Genomic DNA, 16661 nt, shown 5'->3' with positions numbered 1-16661 from the left:
CCTGCTCTAACTTGGAACCAAGGCAAGGCCCTGGGTACTTTTCAGCTGGCATTTACATAACAATGGCTGACTGAACTAGATCACTTTCTCACAAAGCAAGTCTTGAATGATGCAGATGTTGTTGATTCTGCTCGCCTCAAGTCTTTAGTGTCACACTCCTGATGTAAACACAATAACACTAGAGCCACATTAACATAAAACACTGGTGTGGGGTTAAGTTTCATTGGAAAAGCACCATGACAGCCTCAACTCTAACATGATGCCTCTCTCTGGCCTGCAGAGTGCGGTTGTTCTTTCTGTATCTCTTGCCCTCCCTCCCCCCATATCTCCTCACTGACTGGAAGCCCGGAATGTTCAGTCTGTTCTGTGTTCTTGAGCAGAGAGGAATGTGCAGAAGACTAACAGAGTAGACCCTCTAACAGCATCACAGTGGACAGGCCTGTCTGAGTGATACTCTACATCCTCCTCTATCCTCCCTTCTGGGGTTTTAGTATGAGCTCTGTGCCTTTGCAGGGGCAGGAGTGTGCTGAGCTGCGTGTGGGGAATGTCCCTGGGCCTCTCTCCCTGCCTGGGTCTTTGCGGAGGAGTTGCAGGATGTGGAGATGTGTTTACTCTCAGCCCTGTCAGTGGATCGCTCCTCTCTTCCCCTCTCACATGGTTCACTCCCCCTCTCCTCTGCTCTCTGCTCCACTGTCTTGCTCATGTCTGTAGACCGGGCCATTATCTGTAATTGCAGCATGCTTCATACAGGAGCTCCTGCCAAATGCTTCCTTGTATACTTTTCCCCTCCTTTGTTTTCACAAGTTGCAGAAAATTGAAGTTGATCCAGCCATCTGTACAGCAAGTGGACAAGCTGTTTATAGAGGAAGGAAGCTTCTTTATCCCAAGGCGTGAGCACACACAGACACACACAGTTTGTTACAACTAACCTTGTGGTGATACACAATTCAGTCCCATTCAAAATCCTATTTCCCCAAACCCTAACCAGAAAACCTTACCTTAACCCTAGCTCCTAACCCTAACCCGAAAACTAACCCTAGCTCCTAACCCTAAACCTAATTATAACCCTAACACTAATTCTAACCTTAACCCTAAACCCCCTAGAAATAGCATTTGACCTTGTGGGGACCAACAAAATGTCCCCAGTTGGTCCAGTTTTTGTTAGTTTACTATTCTTGTGGGGACTTCTGCGCTCCTCTCATCACCCCTGGCGACGGCGACAGAACCCCTTACCCCCCAGTGAGAGGCCTGCATCTGTTCTCTGGGCCTCATTAGGCCACTTCCTTCTATAAAGACCTGGTCACTCTAAAGACCATGGCCCCCTAGATCTTCTAATGAGAGCAGCCTGCAGGTCTCCTGCACTGTACCGCCTTAACAGGCCAAACACAAAGCAGCCCAAACACAGCCTATAAAACAACAGATCTGAACACGTGCCCCCTGGACAGGGCAGGGCAGGCTGTACCATTCTGTACATTAGCACACATGCACTCACGCACGCACACACACACACACACACATTCATGCTACACACACATCACAACTGCTGCTACCAGACTCTTATTATGATTGCTAAATACTGCACAATTATAAATTGTGCCTTCCTGTATTATACTTATGCTAAAAATTTTCTTCTATTCTACTGAGCCATTTACTTTATGTTCGTATTCTTATCTTATTCTTATTGTTTTTGCATTGTCGAGAAGGAACCTGCATACCATGTGTATCCCGTACATATGACTAATACTAACTTGAAACTTGTATTCTAGGGGCTCCTGTATGATTAGCACAGCATCTGGCTCTGACCTGACTTGTGTGAAACAGAGAAGGGTTTACTTCACTGATTGCTCAGTGAAACATGCGCGCGCGCGCACACACACACACACACACACACACACACACTGTCACTCATCACTCTCCCCTGCTCGGGCAGGAAAGAGCGTGTTGCTGCTGCTGACAGTTTCTCAACTACTTCCTTCCGGTCTTAATACCTTATTTTAGTTCTAGGCGGTGGAGCCGATAGAGAATAGAGAGATCAGATGTGAGATGGAGACAGAGGATGGGAGAACAAGAACAGTATTAGCTGGCTTGTGTGACACCTCACTGGCTGACCACACCTCCTACACTACCACCATGGCATTTTAAAGGATTGGAATGATCCATCTTCTGCCTCTCCCTACTGTACGTTGCAGAATGGTTAAGTCCACCTCTCCACTTCTCCACCCCCCCCCCCCCTTCTCTCAGGCTCCTCCCTAAAACACACCTTAGGCAAATGCCCCAGCTTTCAGAGAGCAGCAGGCTCTGTTTACACAGCCAATCGACCACAGCCAGTTCTCCTGCTGTGCTCAAACAAGGTGTGTGTAGTGTGTGTGTGAGGCTGAATGCACGCTCAAAGTTTGTAGGGAAGAGCCAGTGTTCATTTGAGGGTGGGTGCGAGTGTGAATGTGAAGACAACTTCTACTGCTCTAAAGGTTTCTACGTTGCTCAGAGACAAGGCGTGTGGCACAGATTCCAGAAGAGGTGAAAGAAAAGAAAATATAACATTTTGTTCTTAGTTTTGTTGAAAAACTTCTTCACCCCTGCATAAGTGAAAGGGGGAGAGAAAACACAGGAGGAATTTTTTTTTAAGTGGAGGATAGCATGGCGAGCTCTGCTCATAAATTCTGCTAGAGGAGAAGGACTGGGATTTTACGAGGGAAAACTATCCATAAAAAGCACATTTTGGATCTTACAGAATTTTCTTCAACTAAAACCTGTAGCTTCTTTAGTAGAATCTATAGGTAGCTCCTGTCCTGGGGACAGCCCTGCTGGCCCTGTGCTATGCTGGAGTGTCCACTGGCCCAGGCACACTGCAGCGCTCCATACCTGAGGTGATTTAGGCTGAGAGAGCGAGCGAGCGCTCCAACATGGAGTTGGACCACCAGCGAGACAGGGAGCCCTGTCTCTCCCCGGCGGCGTTTGTTAACCAGGTGCAGTACTCCAACATCCTGGAGGGGAGGTTCAAACAACTGCAAGGTAAGAGCTAACTAATAGTCTGGCGCTGTGCTGCCCTGGCAGGGAGGCTGGATTAACAATGGAATAAGAATAGAAAATATCTTTAGAGCTTTTTGGCTCCTGATGTAATATATGTTATGTTGGGCTGTTGCAGAAAGTCCATCCAATATTCCCCAGTTCAGAGATACTGAGAAGGAAGAAATTAGTCCCCGAAAAGCTTTTTTTGATTTATTCCTGGTGTGCGTGGTCACCTCTGGCCCCACACATTGTCTCCGTTTGTGCGGGCTGTGTTTCAGAGTGTAGCGCAGGGGTCTGTGTAGCTCCAGGCTCCTGTCCCAGGTCTGGCCTGTTCAGGGGAGTTAGAGACACTGACTGGCTGACCGACAGATCAGCTCCAACTGATCACCAGGCCACCTGGCCCTCCATATCCAATTACAGGCCTTCGTCAGTGGCCTAAGCCATGCGAGGTCCTGGGCACGGAAGTCACTGTTGCCATAGTAAGGAAGATAGTCAGACAAATACAACCCAATAGCTGGTTTCAATTTTTCATGGTAAAGGTTTTACATCTTTACCCAGAAATGATTCATTCCATGGGGCATCCCCTTAAGTAGATCTGTTATTCCCCTTTTTCAATAGGGCCATAATAGGGTTGCGGTACTGTAGAAGACTAGCGGTAAGGAGCAGTGTAGGTATGCATTACTGTGTATTTTCTTTGTTGATTTTGTCTATCTGGGTTGTGTGTGTGACCAGGTGTGCCTGGCTTCTTTTAGCTGCACACCTCCCTAGCATCGGCCATTAGCCAGGGTAAGATTAGCAGAAGTGTTATGCAGTCAGTCAATGAAGTTATCACTAAAGAGCACTATGCTTCATCAGTTTTCTCTGCCTCCTCGCTGTCTTAAAGATTTAAGAAACGTTGTCTGGAATAGAGCATTTTCAAAGAGTTGACTTGTGGGGCAAGTCCACACACCCTACATGTTTGAAATTCTTTGTGCGTTCTAATGATATTTCACCTCCTGGATTGGGCAATCTGTCCAGTGTCACAAAGGCAGACGGGCAGGGTTTCAGTTTATTTTACTCCTTTAAATCCCCCAGGGTGTCATAACCTCCTTGACCTCCTCCCTCCACAGTTCAGTCCTGTGTGTCTGTCTGAGCTCACCCCCTCCCTTTTACCAGCCAGTAGGATCTTTTGTCCATGATAAACCCCTCACTTGAGATCCTATCTGTTAGCTTCCCATGTGTTCAAAGAAAGTATTTTTTTTGTTGGTGTGTATGTCTGTGACACACTCATTACATCTGCTGGTAGGGGCTGACGTACCCAAGCTAAGCTGTAGATACAGGGGCTACACAATGACTTGGAGATAAAATAGCTATGTAGTTCATGGTGGGGTTATACTATCTTACATGTCCCTCCACTTGAAAAGAGAGCCTAAATCCCACCAATCAGTGTGAAGTTCAGAGTTAAGGAGTGGTAGCTCTGCACTTAGCAGGTACTCTTTTTCAGATGGCTTGTGTAAAGTCTCAAATCTGCCTTAGTCTGACCTTATCAATCATCTAATCTCAAAACAGAAGCTCCATCTACTGATGCCAGACGAGATGTACACATCACTCACATACTGCTCACATTCACTTCACTCACATATCCAAAGATATGAGATGACAGCGTTTAAGTCAAGTGTTGACAAACATTTATTCTCTTAACAGAGTAGCCTACAGTATAGGCCTATAGCAAGGCTGATCAGCCACCCCTGTCTTTCTGACAAGTTGAATGAATGGGTTTTCTGCCTTGTCCCGATCCTTCCCACTCTGCCTCCCTATCCCACCTCAGCAGTCCTGTCTGTGTGCGTGTGTTCCTGTCATCGCCACCACCCACCCCCTGTAGAGACACACTTAGCCACCACACTAGTCATTCCGGTCTGACTGCACTTCTTCTCTCTGCCTCTGTTCTTCTCTGACTGAGGACAGGAAACCGGCCTGTCTGCTGGGACCGCAGCAGTGTGATAAGACCATACTGATATATTATAGTGACACCTCTAAACATACAGGTATCGTATGAGTAAGGCGTCACTGAAGTGAGGGGTTAGTATGATAAATAAATGGGACGTTTCCTCATTCTTGCGGTGTCACCGTCCCTCAGGCTGTGTGTTTGGTTTGAACATGGTAATCAGTAGGCCATAGGTCACACAGGACAGGAATGTTCTAACCAGTGATAGCCTTCTCCTGATTAGCCATTCATTTGAGACTTCTTTGTGGCACCCTCGCCGTTAGCCAATGTAGCAGGGTACATATAAACACACACGTTTCTTTATCTCAAATTGTTAACGGAGCCTCCAACTGCTGTTTGGAGATCAGTTACATGTCTTGACCTTTTTTCCCATTGGCATAACATACTCAACATGGTAAAGAATAAACCACCACCACTGGGTGAATGTGTAACGGTGGCAGGTTGAAGGTACTGTTGCTGTGGGATTGTTTAGGGCCCTATGAAATCAGCTTTGCAGAAGGAATCACGGAATCCTGACATTAAAACGGAATTCGAAAATATTCAAAAATGTAGGAAATCAACTAAATGTATTGAACTTATTAGAAAATTCATTAATTTGCCCAAGTTACTCATAAGACATGAACAAAATGCATCTGTGATTCATATTTTCCTGCAGCTTTCTGAAACGGCACAGGAATGCCCCTATCTGTGTGTGTGTAGCCTCTGCTGGGTCCCCAACAACCAGATGTTCTGGTTTTCAGGGGAACATCTTAACTCCTTCTCCACATTTACTGGATTTATTGAACAGTGCAGAGAGGAACCTCGCTCTACAGTTTTTTTTCTTTCTCGTCAAGACCAGTATGTAGAGGATGTAGTTTCAGTCATTTATTTTACACCTGCTACGTTAGGTGTGTGTGTGTGTGTGTGTGTGTGCGCGATGCATGTGTATCTGTACACTGTGTAACTGTTAGCGATGATGCTAATGATAACCTTCTTCTGGTAAAAACCTTCTTAATGAAATGTTAACAACAAAGTAGCCTATGCTTACCTGGCAGAATGATGTCATGATTATTTGCATCAATCCAGTGGCTATTTGTTCTTGCAAACTCTGCAGTCACATGAGCACTACAGAAACATCGCTAACCAAACAACAGTCTCTTGTTGGTGCAAATTTGCATTAAAGTGTAACTACACTTCTAGACTTCTTCGATTTTTCCCAGATCTCAAAAGTGGTCTGCTGATGTGGTTTAAGCATTGTTGTGGACTTAGAACCTCAAATGTTGTTGTTTTTCTATACAAAAGGAGAAAACGGAATCAGGTAAAAAATGTACCTGATTTTTATAGGGCCCTATTTGTTGTTGTTTCTTGGGGGAATGCTGTCCCACTCACCACAGTACAGTACAAATCAGGTTAACTGTTTGTTCAAAATAACAATTTACATGGCAAACACTTCTTTACTTGGCAAACAAAATCATCCACTTCAAAGCCGTACTGTAACCAGCAGTAAGTCAGTTGTCAGAGCAGCTTACCGATCACTGCACCTGTACACAGCTTACCCAACTACCTCATCCCCATATTGTTATTTATTTTGCTAATTTGCACCCCAGTATCTCTATTTGCACATCATCTTCTGCACATCTATCACTCCAGTGTTAATACTAAATTGTAATTATTTTGCACTATGGCCTATTTATTGCCTTACCTCCATAACTTACTACATTTGCACACACTGTATATAGATTTTCTATTGTGTTATTGACTGTACGTTTTGTTTATTCCATATGTAACTCTGTGTTGTTGTTTTTATCGCACTGCTTTGCTTTATCTTGGCCAGGTCGCAGTTGTAAATGAGAACTTGTTCTCAACTGGCTTACCTGGTTAAAGAAAGGTGAAATAAAAATAAAATGAATAAAATAAAGTCAGCCATTAGCTCTGTTCAACTGGAGATGCCAGTCTGGTGATCGAATGGTTCAACACAAACACACAGGCTTAATGATACAATCAATCATCACTGTCTATCACATGTTGCCATGGTGATAGGCATGGTGAAATTGGTTAGGTAGTGTGTTCGGGTGCAAAGGGTCACTATCCCTTGTGCCAGTCACCTCTGCCTGCACTTCTGTCTGAGTAACACTGATGTGATGTGTGCTTTAGGAGGGACAGCTCAATAGCCATTAGTAGAGTGACTATTCAAGCAGAAGAAAAATAACATGAACACTCAACCATTTTAGACACCAAGACACATCTGTTGTTTTCGGGGGCTTATCAAAAGATATAATGTGACAGATTTGGTACCAGACAGAGTTTTCAGAATGAGATCAACAACAGCACACGCTAATATAGACTGGAGCTAGCCTACCTGATTTTAAACACAAATGAGCCACACGTCAGGCAGACGGTATCGGAGCATGAGGTCTGATACCAACAGGCTCAGAGACTGTTTCTATCTATAAGCCATCAGACTGCTGAACACTTGAACTGGACTGACCACCTGCTCTGATTCACCACACACACACTCATTCATTCATTAATTCTACACACACAAAAACTGCTGCTACCAGACTCTTATTATTATTGCTAAATACTGTACAATTTAACCACTTGCCCCTCAATCCCCCTTCCTCAAAACATGTGTAAATATTGGACTATAATTTGTGCCTTCCTGTATTATACTTATGCAAAAATGTTTCTTCTATTCTACTGAGCCATTTTATGTTCATATTCTTATCTTTTATAATTTCTTATTGTTTCGTTGTCGAGAAGGAACCAGTAAATATGCATTTCATTGGACGTGTATACCATCCTTGAAAACCATTGATTAGGCTTAACCTCATCTGCTCAGCTGTTGACCAGATACGTGAAATCAGAGTGTCAGTTTCTTAGACGGGTGATAAGGGCCATTCCAATGGTCTTTGAGTGCAATATAAGATAATAGCGGTATGCTAGTTCCTGTAGGGTAGAATGTAATGGTTAACCCCCTAGAGTCTAAGCCCTGTCTAAATCTGGTGTGTGGGGGGGGGGGGTGTTTTAAGGTCATACCAAGGATCATTTAGCTATTTGATTTGGAATTTTAAGACCCCTTGAAGTATAAAAAAATATATTACAAAAATAATTTGATGAAACATTGAATTTAGCTATACTGCTAGTAGCCCATACAAACGCATTGAAAAAGTGATTCACTACATGGATCAACAGTCCCCCCCAAAAAATAATCTAAAAACAATTCTGAATAAGTATCTGGCCTATATCTGAGAGATATAAGAAAGTTTACTTTCCTGATCGATCTCCATTCATTTTTTAAAACTGGTACCGGGGCACCTTCAGACAAGTCTTGTGAGGCTTGTGGGCATCCTAGAGCAAAACAACCTGTACGTGTTTGTGAGAGTCATCTTTCCATAGAGGAGTCATAATAGTTTGTAGGCCAAACCGTTCGGATGCTACATACGTTTTTGCGAGAAGACCGATTTTTGGGATGTCTCATGGTCTAACAAACACCGCTCTAGTGCTGCCTCCTTTCACCGGAGATGCGGAAGTGCGAAATGTAGTGGATTGAGACTTATCCAATGCAAAAAATCTATAGCTTAAACTGACAGATTGTTTTATTATGCTAATTAATGGCCACGGACATCAACTCTAGGGGGTTAAACTGATAGCATGGTCCAGTATGCAGATTTGACTAAGTAAAAACAGCAGGCAAACCAAGGGTCACAGCACAGGGGCAGGTTTTTTAAAAATCTTCTTCAATTCGGATTGGCTTCCTTAGCATAATTGAAGTTGGTAGTAGGGGTTTAATTGGGATCCTTAACGTTAAGAAAATCCCAAACCGTTGCTAGTGTGTTTGTTCTCAGAAGTACGGCAACTAATCAGTCTCCTCCGTAGCAAAAATACTGAATCTTAGCGGAATCTAATCTTGAAATAGAAGTGGGAGTTGACACGCAAGAATCGAGGAATCAATTCACAGAATCACATAGAATTTTCTAAATGTTCTTATTGTTTTAACGGAAAAACAAAAAAATATGGTATTTTAAATGTTTTACAAAATTGTCGATTTGTCACATCCCTAGTTGGTAGGGCATAGAGTAGCCATTGTGGCTTACTTTGTTCACAGACAACCTGTTGCACTGTAGTAGTGTAATTCTAATTTTGATACAGATCAAGTTGTTGTCACCCAATAGTGATTGTGCCCATTTGGAGTGTTGGAGCCCTGTGGAGTAGGTGTAAGACTTGGTCCAGTCTTCCTTCCTCAGGTCATTGACACGCTTGGGATCCATTTCCTCAGCATTTTGTTCCTTTACTTTATTTAAGAAGTGAATAGACACGTGAGGAGATCCATTTCCCATTTTTTGGTCACATTACCGGTGTAGTAGCAGGCTCTATAGTAGGCCTAACTCTCGATTACTAAACCTTCTAGTCCTAGAGGCTTCCAGCTTAGACTCACATTTCCAAGGTTGGGATTTACCCTACACACACATATGATACCTTAACAAGGACGCTTTTGTTGACAATTTGTATTTTTATTTACAGTTCCTACTTGGGAAAGTAGCAGAAGAGTACAGTTTTGGGGTCTTGAGGGATATTAGCTGCTGCCTGCCTGTTGATGCCCATTCTGTGTCCAGATGTTATGACTGAGGCGTGTCTGCTCAACCTCCATCCCCTCTTTTCCCCGGAGCAGCTGCACATGGCAGAGAGCGAGAGAGGCCTTGACCTGGGCAGGGTCCATACCTCCACCTTCCACAGTCAGCGAGAGGCAGGCTTAGAGACCCATCCATATGTTACCGGGTTACCCACTGATAGAAGTCAAAAGTTTTCTCTTTTACTCTAAATGGCTCTTTCTGTTTCTCTCTTTCAGTGTATTTATTGGTGTTTACATGGATAGAGCTGGCACCAGATCAGGCGACACACTCCATTTGTTTTTATGCCTGTGTCCACAAGCTGTAAAGAATACAAAATAACCGGCGTCACACGTGGCTAGTCTGTGGTGGAGCAGCACTGAGGGCTGGGTCACATCTCAGCCCTACTCTCTGAAGTCTTCAGCTGTTTGGGCGGTGGTGTTATTGTAGAGGAAAGGAAGTGTGCATGTTTGTGTCCTGTGTTTGTCCTTCAGCTCGCTATCCTTCTGCAGACATCTTTTAGTCTGCTGTCATGTCAGGAGCAGTCCTTGCCCTAGTAGGATAAATATGACAGCAGCCATCTTGCTGTGCTGTCCTTGGCTAACCCACAGAGGACAGGTGAGCTGTGGCTAACAAAGATGTAGCACTGTACTGACGGGCTACTATAAATGGTTGCTGAAGAAACATGCCATCTGTTGAATTGATCCCCTGTACCAATTCAATGGCTTTTGGATTTGTTACAACCAATGCCATGGCCACATCGGTCTTGCTCAGAGACTCTATGTTTTGGTGTCGCCTGTGTGGAAGCTGTGTGTTTCCCTCTGAAGCTGTGGGTAGTGGTGGCTGTGGGTAGTGGTGTGTGTGGTCTAACCTGCATTTGCTCTGACATCTTTGTGGGATGCAAATTTCAGTCAATTTTGCTGCCGACTAACCAAATCACATTAACCGGTCAACAAACAGTAAAATGACGTGAACAACAGAAAATACTATATGCATGCATGCATATAATGAACTGACATTTTTCATTAAAAGCTTAATGAAAACATTCAACAATAGCAAGCCTATCTTCTTACAGTCAAACTGCTATAGCCTATTATTGAACATGCAACTGCTGTGATGAAGCAGCTAATAAAACATCATTTTCAAATGGGTAGTGGCCGGTTTTAGCGGCCCTCTTGGCAGCAGACAGCATTTTGCAGTTTTAAAGCTAATTTTCTGCAATTTTACACATTTTGTCATGGGGCAGAGAGAACATTGTACAGTTTTTTTTAAAGGGTAACTCTCAATCCCAATTGTATTCTTAACTGGTTATGCCAGGGGTGTCAAACTCATTTTAGCTCAGGGGCCACACGGAGGAAAATCTATTCCCAAGTGGGCCGGACCGGAAAAATCATGGTATATATAACTTAAAAACAACAACTTCAGATTGTTTTCTTTGTTTTAATACGATCAACATACAACATAAAGCTGGAGCCTGAGGACAGTGTGTCCAAAATAGTACAAGCACAACATCACTATTAATCATAAAACACGTCAAGTTTATTTGAAAATTCTAAAGAAAAAGAACACACAAACACACAATGCCTCAGTGATTAACAGAACTGTTTCACAGATCACAGAACTATATCAGGGTGTCATTTCTCAGGCAGAAATGTAGATAAAAATAATGAAATCCTGTTCCCCAAACAAGTGCAAGAACCACAGAGTCAAGAATAGGTTAAATATACAAATAAAATAAAATCAATTAAAAACAATAGCACATCAACATAAAAACATATAAACATAAATCTGAAAGCATTGCTCAAACTCCCGTAACAGTCCCGTTATTTTATCTTTGAACCGCTTCATGTCTGCCACATGTTGGGTCGCGCACACATTTTTCAGACAGGGGAAGTGAGCTGCATCACCACCGGCAAGTTGCGTCTCCCACAATGACAGCTTCAACTTGAAAGAACGTATGCTGTCATAATACTGCGTGACAACTTTGTTGCGCCCTTGCAGCTGTTTGTTCAAGTTATTCAGGTGCTCTGTAACATCCACCATAAATGCAAGGTCCTGCATCCATTCTGCGGAATGAAATTCTAACACTGGTTTGCCCTTTTCTTCCATGAACTGTTCAATTTCTTCTCGTAAATCAAAGAAACGCCTCAGCACAGCACCTCGGCTTAACCATCTTACCTCAGTGTGGTATGGCAGGCCATAGATGTGGTCTTTCTCTCTGAGAAGGCTGTCAAACTGACGGTGATTCAGGCTTCTGGATCGGATGAAATTAACAGTTTGGATGACCACCTTCATGACGTTATCCATCTTTAATGACTTGCAACACAAAGCCTCCTGGTGCAAAATACAGTGAAAAGTCAAAAAATCACGTCCTCCATTTGCAGATTGCACTTTCTCTCTGAACTTTGTCACAACGCCTGCTTTTTTCCCGATCATTGAGGGCGCACCATCTGTAGCCAGGCTGACAGCGCGGGACCAGTCCACTCCGACCCTGTCCAGCGCGCCGACGAGTGCGGTAAAAATATCAGCTGCTGTCGTTGTATCTGTCATCGGCACCAACTCCACGAACTCCTCGGTGACGGTCAATGTGTCATCAACTCCGCGGATGAAAATGGCCAGTTGTGCAACATCTGTAATGTCCGTGCTTTCATCAATTGCAACCGAAAACGCAATAAATGACTTTACTTTTTGCTTCAACTGGCTGTCCAAATCCACTGAAAGATCGGAAATCCTGTCTGCAACTGTGTTTCTTGTCAGGCTGATATTTGCAAAAGCCTGCCGCTTTTCAGGGCACACAATCTCCGCTGCCTTCATCATGCATGTTTTTACAAATTCACCCTCACTAAATGGTTTTGAAGCCACTGCGATTTCATTAGCAATGAGGTAGCTAGCTTTCACTGCAGCGTCACTGATGTCTCGGCTGTGAGTAAACACAGACTGCTGTTTCTTCAGACCCGCCAACAGTTCATTCACCTTCTCTCATCTCCACTGTCCTTGAAAGTTGTCATATTTGTCGGCATGAAGACTCACATAGTGGCGACGAAGGTTATATTCTTTCAGCATAAATTGGATGACAATTTTTCTTGGAACACTCTGCACTCTGCGTCCACTTTTCTCTTTTTTGACAGAGACATATTGGGGCAATGAGGGTGCCAAAGCACATAATGTTAAAAGTAGAAGTCGTAATAAATATCGCGGGCAAAACAAAGTAGCTCATTGGCTGCACGTGCTTGACCTACTTGCTCTGCCCCGGTATAAACAGTTTGCTTGCTTAACACAATTGCTATTGCGCCATCCAGTGGACGCAATTGGAACAGCAGTTTATTTTATAGAAAAATTGCAGCGCATTTTTATACTTTACAAAATTATTATTACATTGTTTTTTTTTTTTTTTTTTTTCAAAATCATCTCGCGGGCCGGATTAAACCAGTTTGCGGGCCTGATCCGGCCCGCGGGCCGGACGTTTGACACCCCTGGGTTATGCGAACCAAACCGTTGCTCAACCTAACTTTGCATTTTCAAACGTGTTTCCACTTCACAGCCTTTCTTTTTTTGTGTAACATTCCATGTTTTTATAGGTGTAGAATTAAAATACTTTCCAATGACAAAATATTATAATGATGGTTACATCTGTTAGATAAGGAAGTGAGAGATACTAGACACCTGTGTGTTGGTGTCATCATGCATGACGAATTTCTATATACATTCAGGTCAAAAATGATTGTCACCCTTGACAAAGATGAGCAAAACATTTAAATAACGCTCTTTGGCGTCGACATAAGGATGCATAAGCAGAAAATAACCCCATACCTACTGTAAAATATGGTGGTGGATCTTTGATGTTATGAGGCAATTTTGGTCAATGGGATCATGAACTTTACCTAGTACCAGGACATTTTAGGCGAAAACCAGGTTGCCTCTGCCAGGAGGCTGGAACTTGGCCACAAGTGGATCTTCCAGCAAGACAATAACCCCAATCACAAATCAAAATCCACAAAGAAATGGTTAATTGACCACAAAATCAACATTTTTCAATGGCCATCTCTGTCTCCGGACTTGAACCCCATTTGAAAACCTGTGGTTTGAATTGAAGTGTGCAGCCTACTGTATATGCGCTAGGGCTGTGCCGAGTAGTCGGACAAAACGAGTATCGTTTTGATCAGTAGTTTTTTGTTTATCGTGATAAAAAATTAAATAATAATCAGGTGCCAGCGCGCATCTTTCAATCAAGTGCGAGGTGCTACGTGTTCAAAGTAACTCAACTGGCTAGTTTGCCTGTGTGTATAGAGAAGGGTGGGCTGTACGTTAACCCTGCTGATCTGATTGGATAGAGCAAAGCTGTATTTCTCCGTCCACTCGCTTTGCTTCATTCACCCGATCACTTATCCTTGCATGTTTTCGGTCGGATCATTTAGATTGCTGCTGGCTCCAGTTAGCCTGCTACTATGATAAATAAAATGCTGAGGACGTTTGCTACAAGGTATCAATGTGCATAGCATTTAACACGCGGGCCGAGTGTAGGGTAAAAAATATGAATTGCTGATGCGCATTCTGACTCAGTGACAGCAAACTTGTCTGCCAGCTGCAAGTTGATGACACGGTCTCTCACACACACACACACACACACACACACACACACACACACACACACACACACTTTGCGCGCTGCTCCTATTCTGCAGCTTTTTTGGTCTATGAACGTGCAGTATTTTGCCAACATCTAGCCTACTTAGGCATATTAAAACACTATGGTGTTTTCCGATCCAATCCGACTATCAACTGTCAATCTACGGATACGATTACGAATATAAGTATGGCCAGGTAGGCACACCCCTAATATGCGCAGATGAAGGATATCAAGGATCCTTCTGTTTGGAAGAATGGTCTAACTCAAGATCCCTCCAAATGTATTCTCAGGGGTTAAAGACCTCGGATTTCTGTTATATTAATTCTGGAGAGGTCGTTGTTGAGATCAGTAGAGGGGGCGGGCTGGTTTGGAGATACAGACAGAAGCATGTCTGTTCTATGAAATACAGAGTGTACAAAACATTAAGAACACCTTCCTAATAGGGCGGCAGGTAGCCTAGCAGTTAGAGCATTGGGTCAGTAACAAAGGTTGCAGGTTCGAATACCTGAGTCGACAAGGCTCTGTCGATGTGCCCTTAAGCAAGGCGCTTAACCCTAATTTCCTACTACGGCTCACCCTGTAAAATAACACATTTCACTGCACCTAACTGTGACAATAAAAATATATATTTTGCCCTCGGAACAGCCTGAATTCGTCAGGCATGGACTCTAAAAGGTGTCGAAAGCATTCCACAAGGATGCTGGCCCATGTTGACTCCAAAGCTTCCCACAGTTGTGTCAAGTTGGCTGGATGTCCTTTGGGTGGTGGACCATTCTTGATACACACAGGGAACTGTTGAGTGTGAAAAACCCAGCAGCGTTTCAGTTCTTGACACAAACCGGTGCGCCTGGCACCTACTACCATACCCTGTTCAAAGGCACTTAAATATTTTGTCTTTCCCATTCACCCTCTGAATGGCAAACATACACAATCCATGTCTCAATTGTCTCAAGGCTTAAAAATCCTTATTGAACCCATCTCCTCCCCTTCATCTACACTGATTTGAAGTGGATTTAACAAGTGATATCAATAAGGGATCATACTGTAGCGTTCACCTGGTCGGTCTGACATGGAAATTGCAGGTGTTACCTATTTACCCAGTCGGCTTGTTGTTGTGTGTTCTATGCCAGATAAAAAAAAAAACATGCTTCAGGCTATGTACAGTGGGGAGAACAAGTATTTGATACACTGCCGATTTTGCAGGTTTTCCTACTTACAAAGCATGTAGAGGTCAAATTTTTTATCATAGGTACACTTCAACTGTGAGAGACGGAATCTAAAACAAAAATCCAGAAAATCACATTGTATGATTTTTAAGTAATTAATTTGCATTTTATTGCATGACATAAGTATTTGATACATCAGAAAAGCAGAACTTAATATTTGGTACAGAAACCTTTGTTTGCAATTACAGAGATCATACGTTTCCTGTAGGTCTTGACCAGGTTTGCACACACTGCAGCAGGGATTTTGGCCCACTCCTCCATACAGACCTTCTCCAGATCCTTCAGGTTTCGGGGCTGTCGCTGGGCAATACAGACTTTCAGCTCCCTCCAAAGATTTTCTATTGCGTTCAGGTCTGGAGACTGGCTAGGCCACTCCAGGACCTTGAGATGCTTCTTACGTAGCCACTCCTTAGTTGCCCTGGCTGTGTGTTTCGGGTCGTTGTCATGCTGGAAGACCCAGCCACGACCCATCTTCAATGCTCTTACTGAGGGAAGGAGGTTGTTGGACAAGATCTTGCGATACATGGCCCCATCCATCCTCCCCTCAATACGATGCAGTCGTCCTGTCCCCTTTGCAGAAAAGCATCCCCAAAGAATGATGTTTCCACCTCCATGCTTCACGGTTGGGATGGTGTTCTTGGGGTTGTACTCATCCTTCTTCTTCCTCCAAACACGGCGAGTGGAGTTTAGACCAAAAAGCTCTATTTTTGTCTCATCAGACCACATGACCTTCTCCCATTCCTCCTCTGGATCATCCAGATGGTCATTGGCAAACTTCAGACGGGCCTGGACATGCGCTGGCTTGAGCAGGGGGACCTTGCGTGCGCTGCAGGATTTTAATCCATGACGGCGTAGTGTGTTACTAATGGTTTTCTTTGAGACTGTGGTCCCAGCACTCTTCAGGTCATTGACCAGGTCCTGCCGTGTAGTTCTGGGCTGATCCTTCACCTTCCTCATGATCATTGATGCCCCACGAGGTGAGATCTTGCATGGAGCCCCAGACCGAGGGTGATTGACCGTCATCTTGAACTTCTTCCATTTTCTAATAATTGCGCCAACAGTTGTTGCCTTCTCACCAAGCTGCTTGCCTATTGTCCTGTAGCCCATCCCAGCCTTGTGCAGGTCTACAATTGTATCCCTGATGTCCTTACACAGCTCTCTGGTCTTGGCCATTGTGGAGAGGTTGGAGTCTGTTTGATTGAGTGTGTGGACAGGTGTCTTTTATA

At 43.7% G+C, this 16661-nt stretch overlaps 1 protein-coding gene across 3 annotated transcripts in view; it reads left to right on the top strand.

Annotated features, from left to right (window-relative positions):
• Nucleotides 1-2317: 2317 nt before the first annotated feature.
• LOC311143215 (spectrin beta chain, non-erythrocytic 1-like) overlaps nucleotides 2318-16661 on the top strand; it is a 59778-nt gene continuing 45434 nt past the window's right edge. For all 3 annotated transcript variants that reach the window (XM_084179017.1, XM_084179016.1, XM_084179018.1), the window contains exon 1: nucleotides 2318-3012. In XM_084179017.1, coding sequence (XP_084035143.1) covers nucleotides 2904-3012 — 109 coding nt within the window. In that variant the 5' untranslated portion in view covers nucleotides 2318-2903. The remainder of the gene's footprint in view (nucleotides 3013-16661) is intronic.

Source organism: Coregonus lavaretus (assembly GCF_964263955.1).
Source record: "Coregonus lavaretus genome assembly, chromosome: 15".
Taxonomy (NCBI): domain Eukaryota; kingdom Metazoa; phylum Chordata; class Actinopteri; order Salmoniformes; family Salmonidae; genus Coregonus; species Coregonus lavaretus.
The sequence above is the reverse complement of the archived record's forward strand: the minus strand, read 5'-3'. Positions and strand labels throughout refer to the sequence as shown.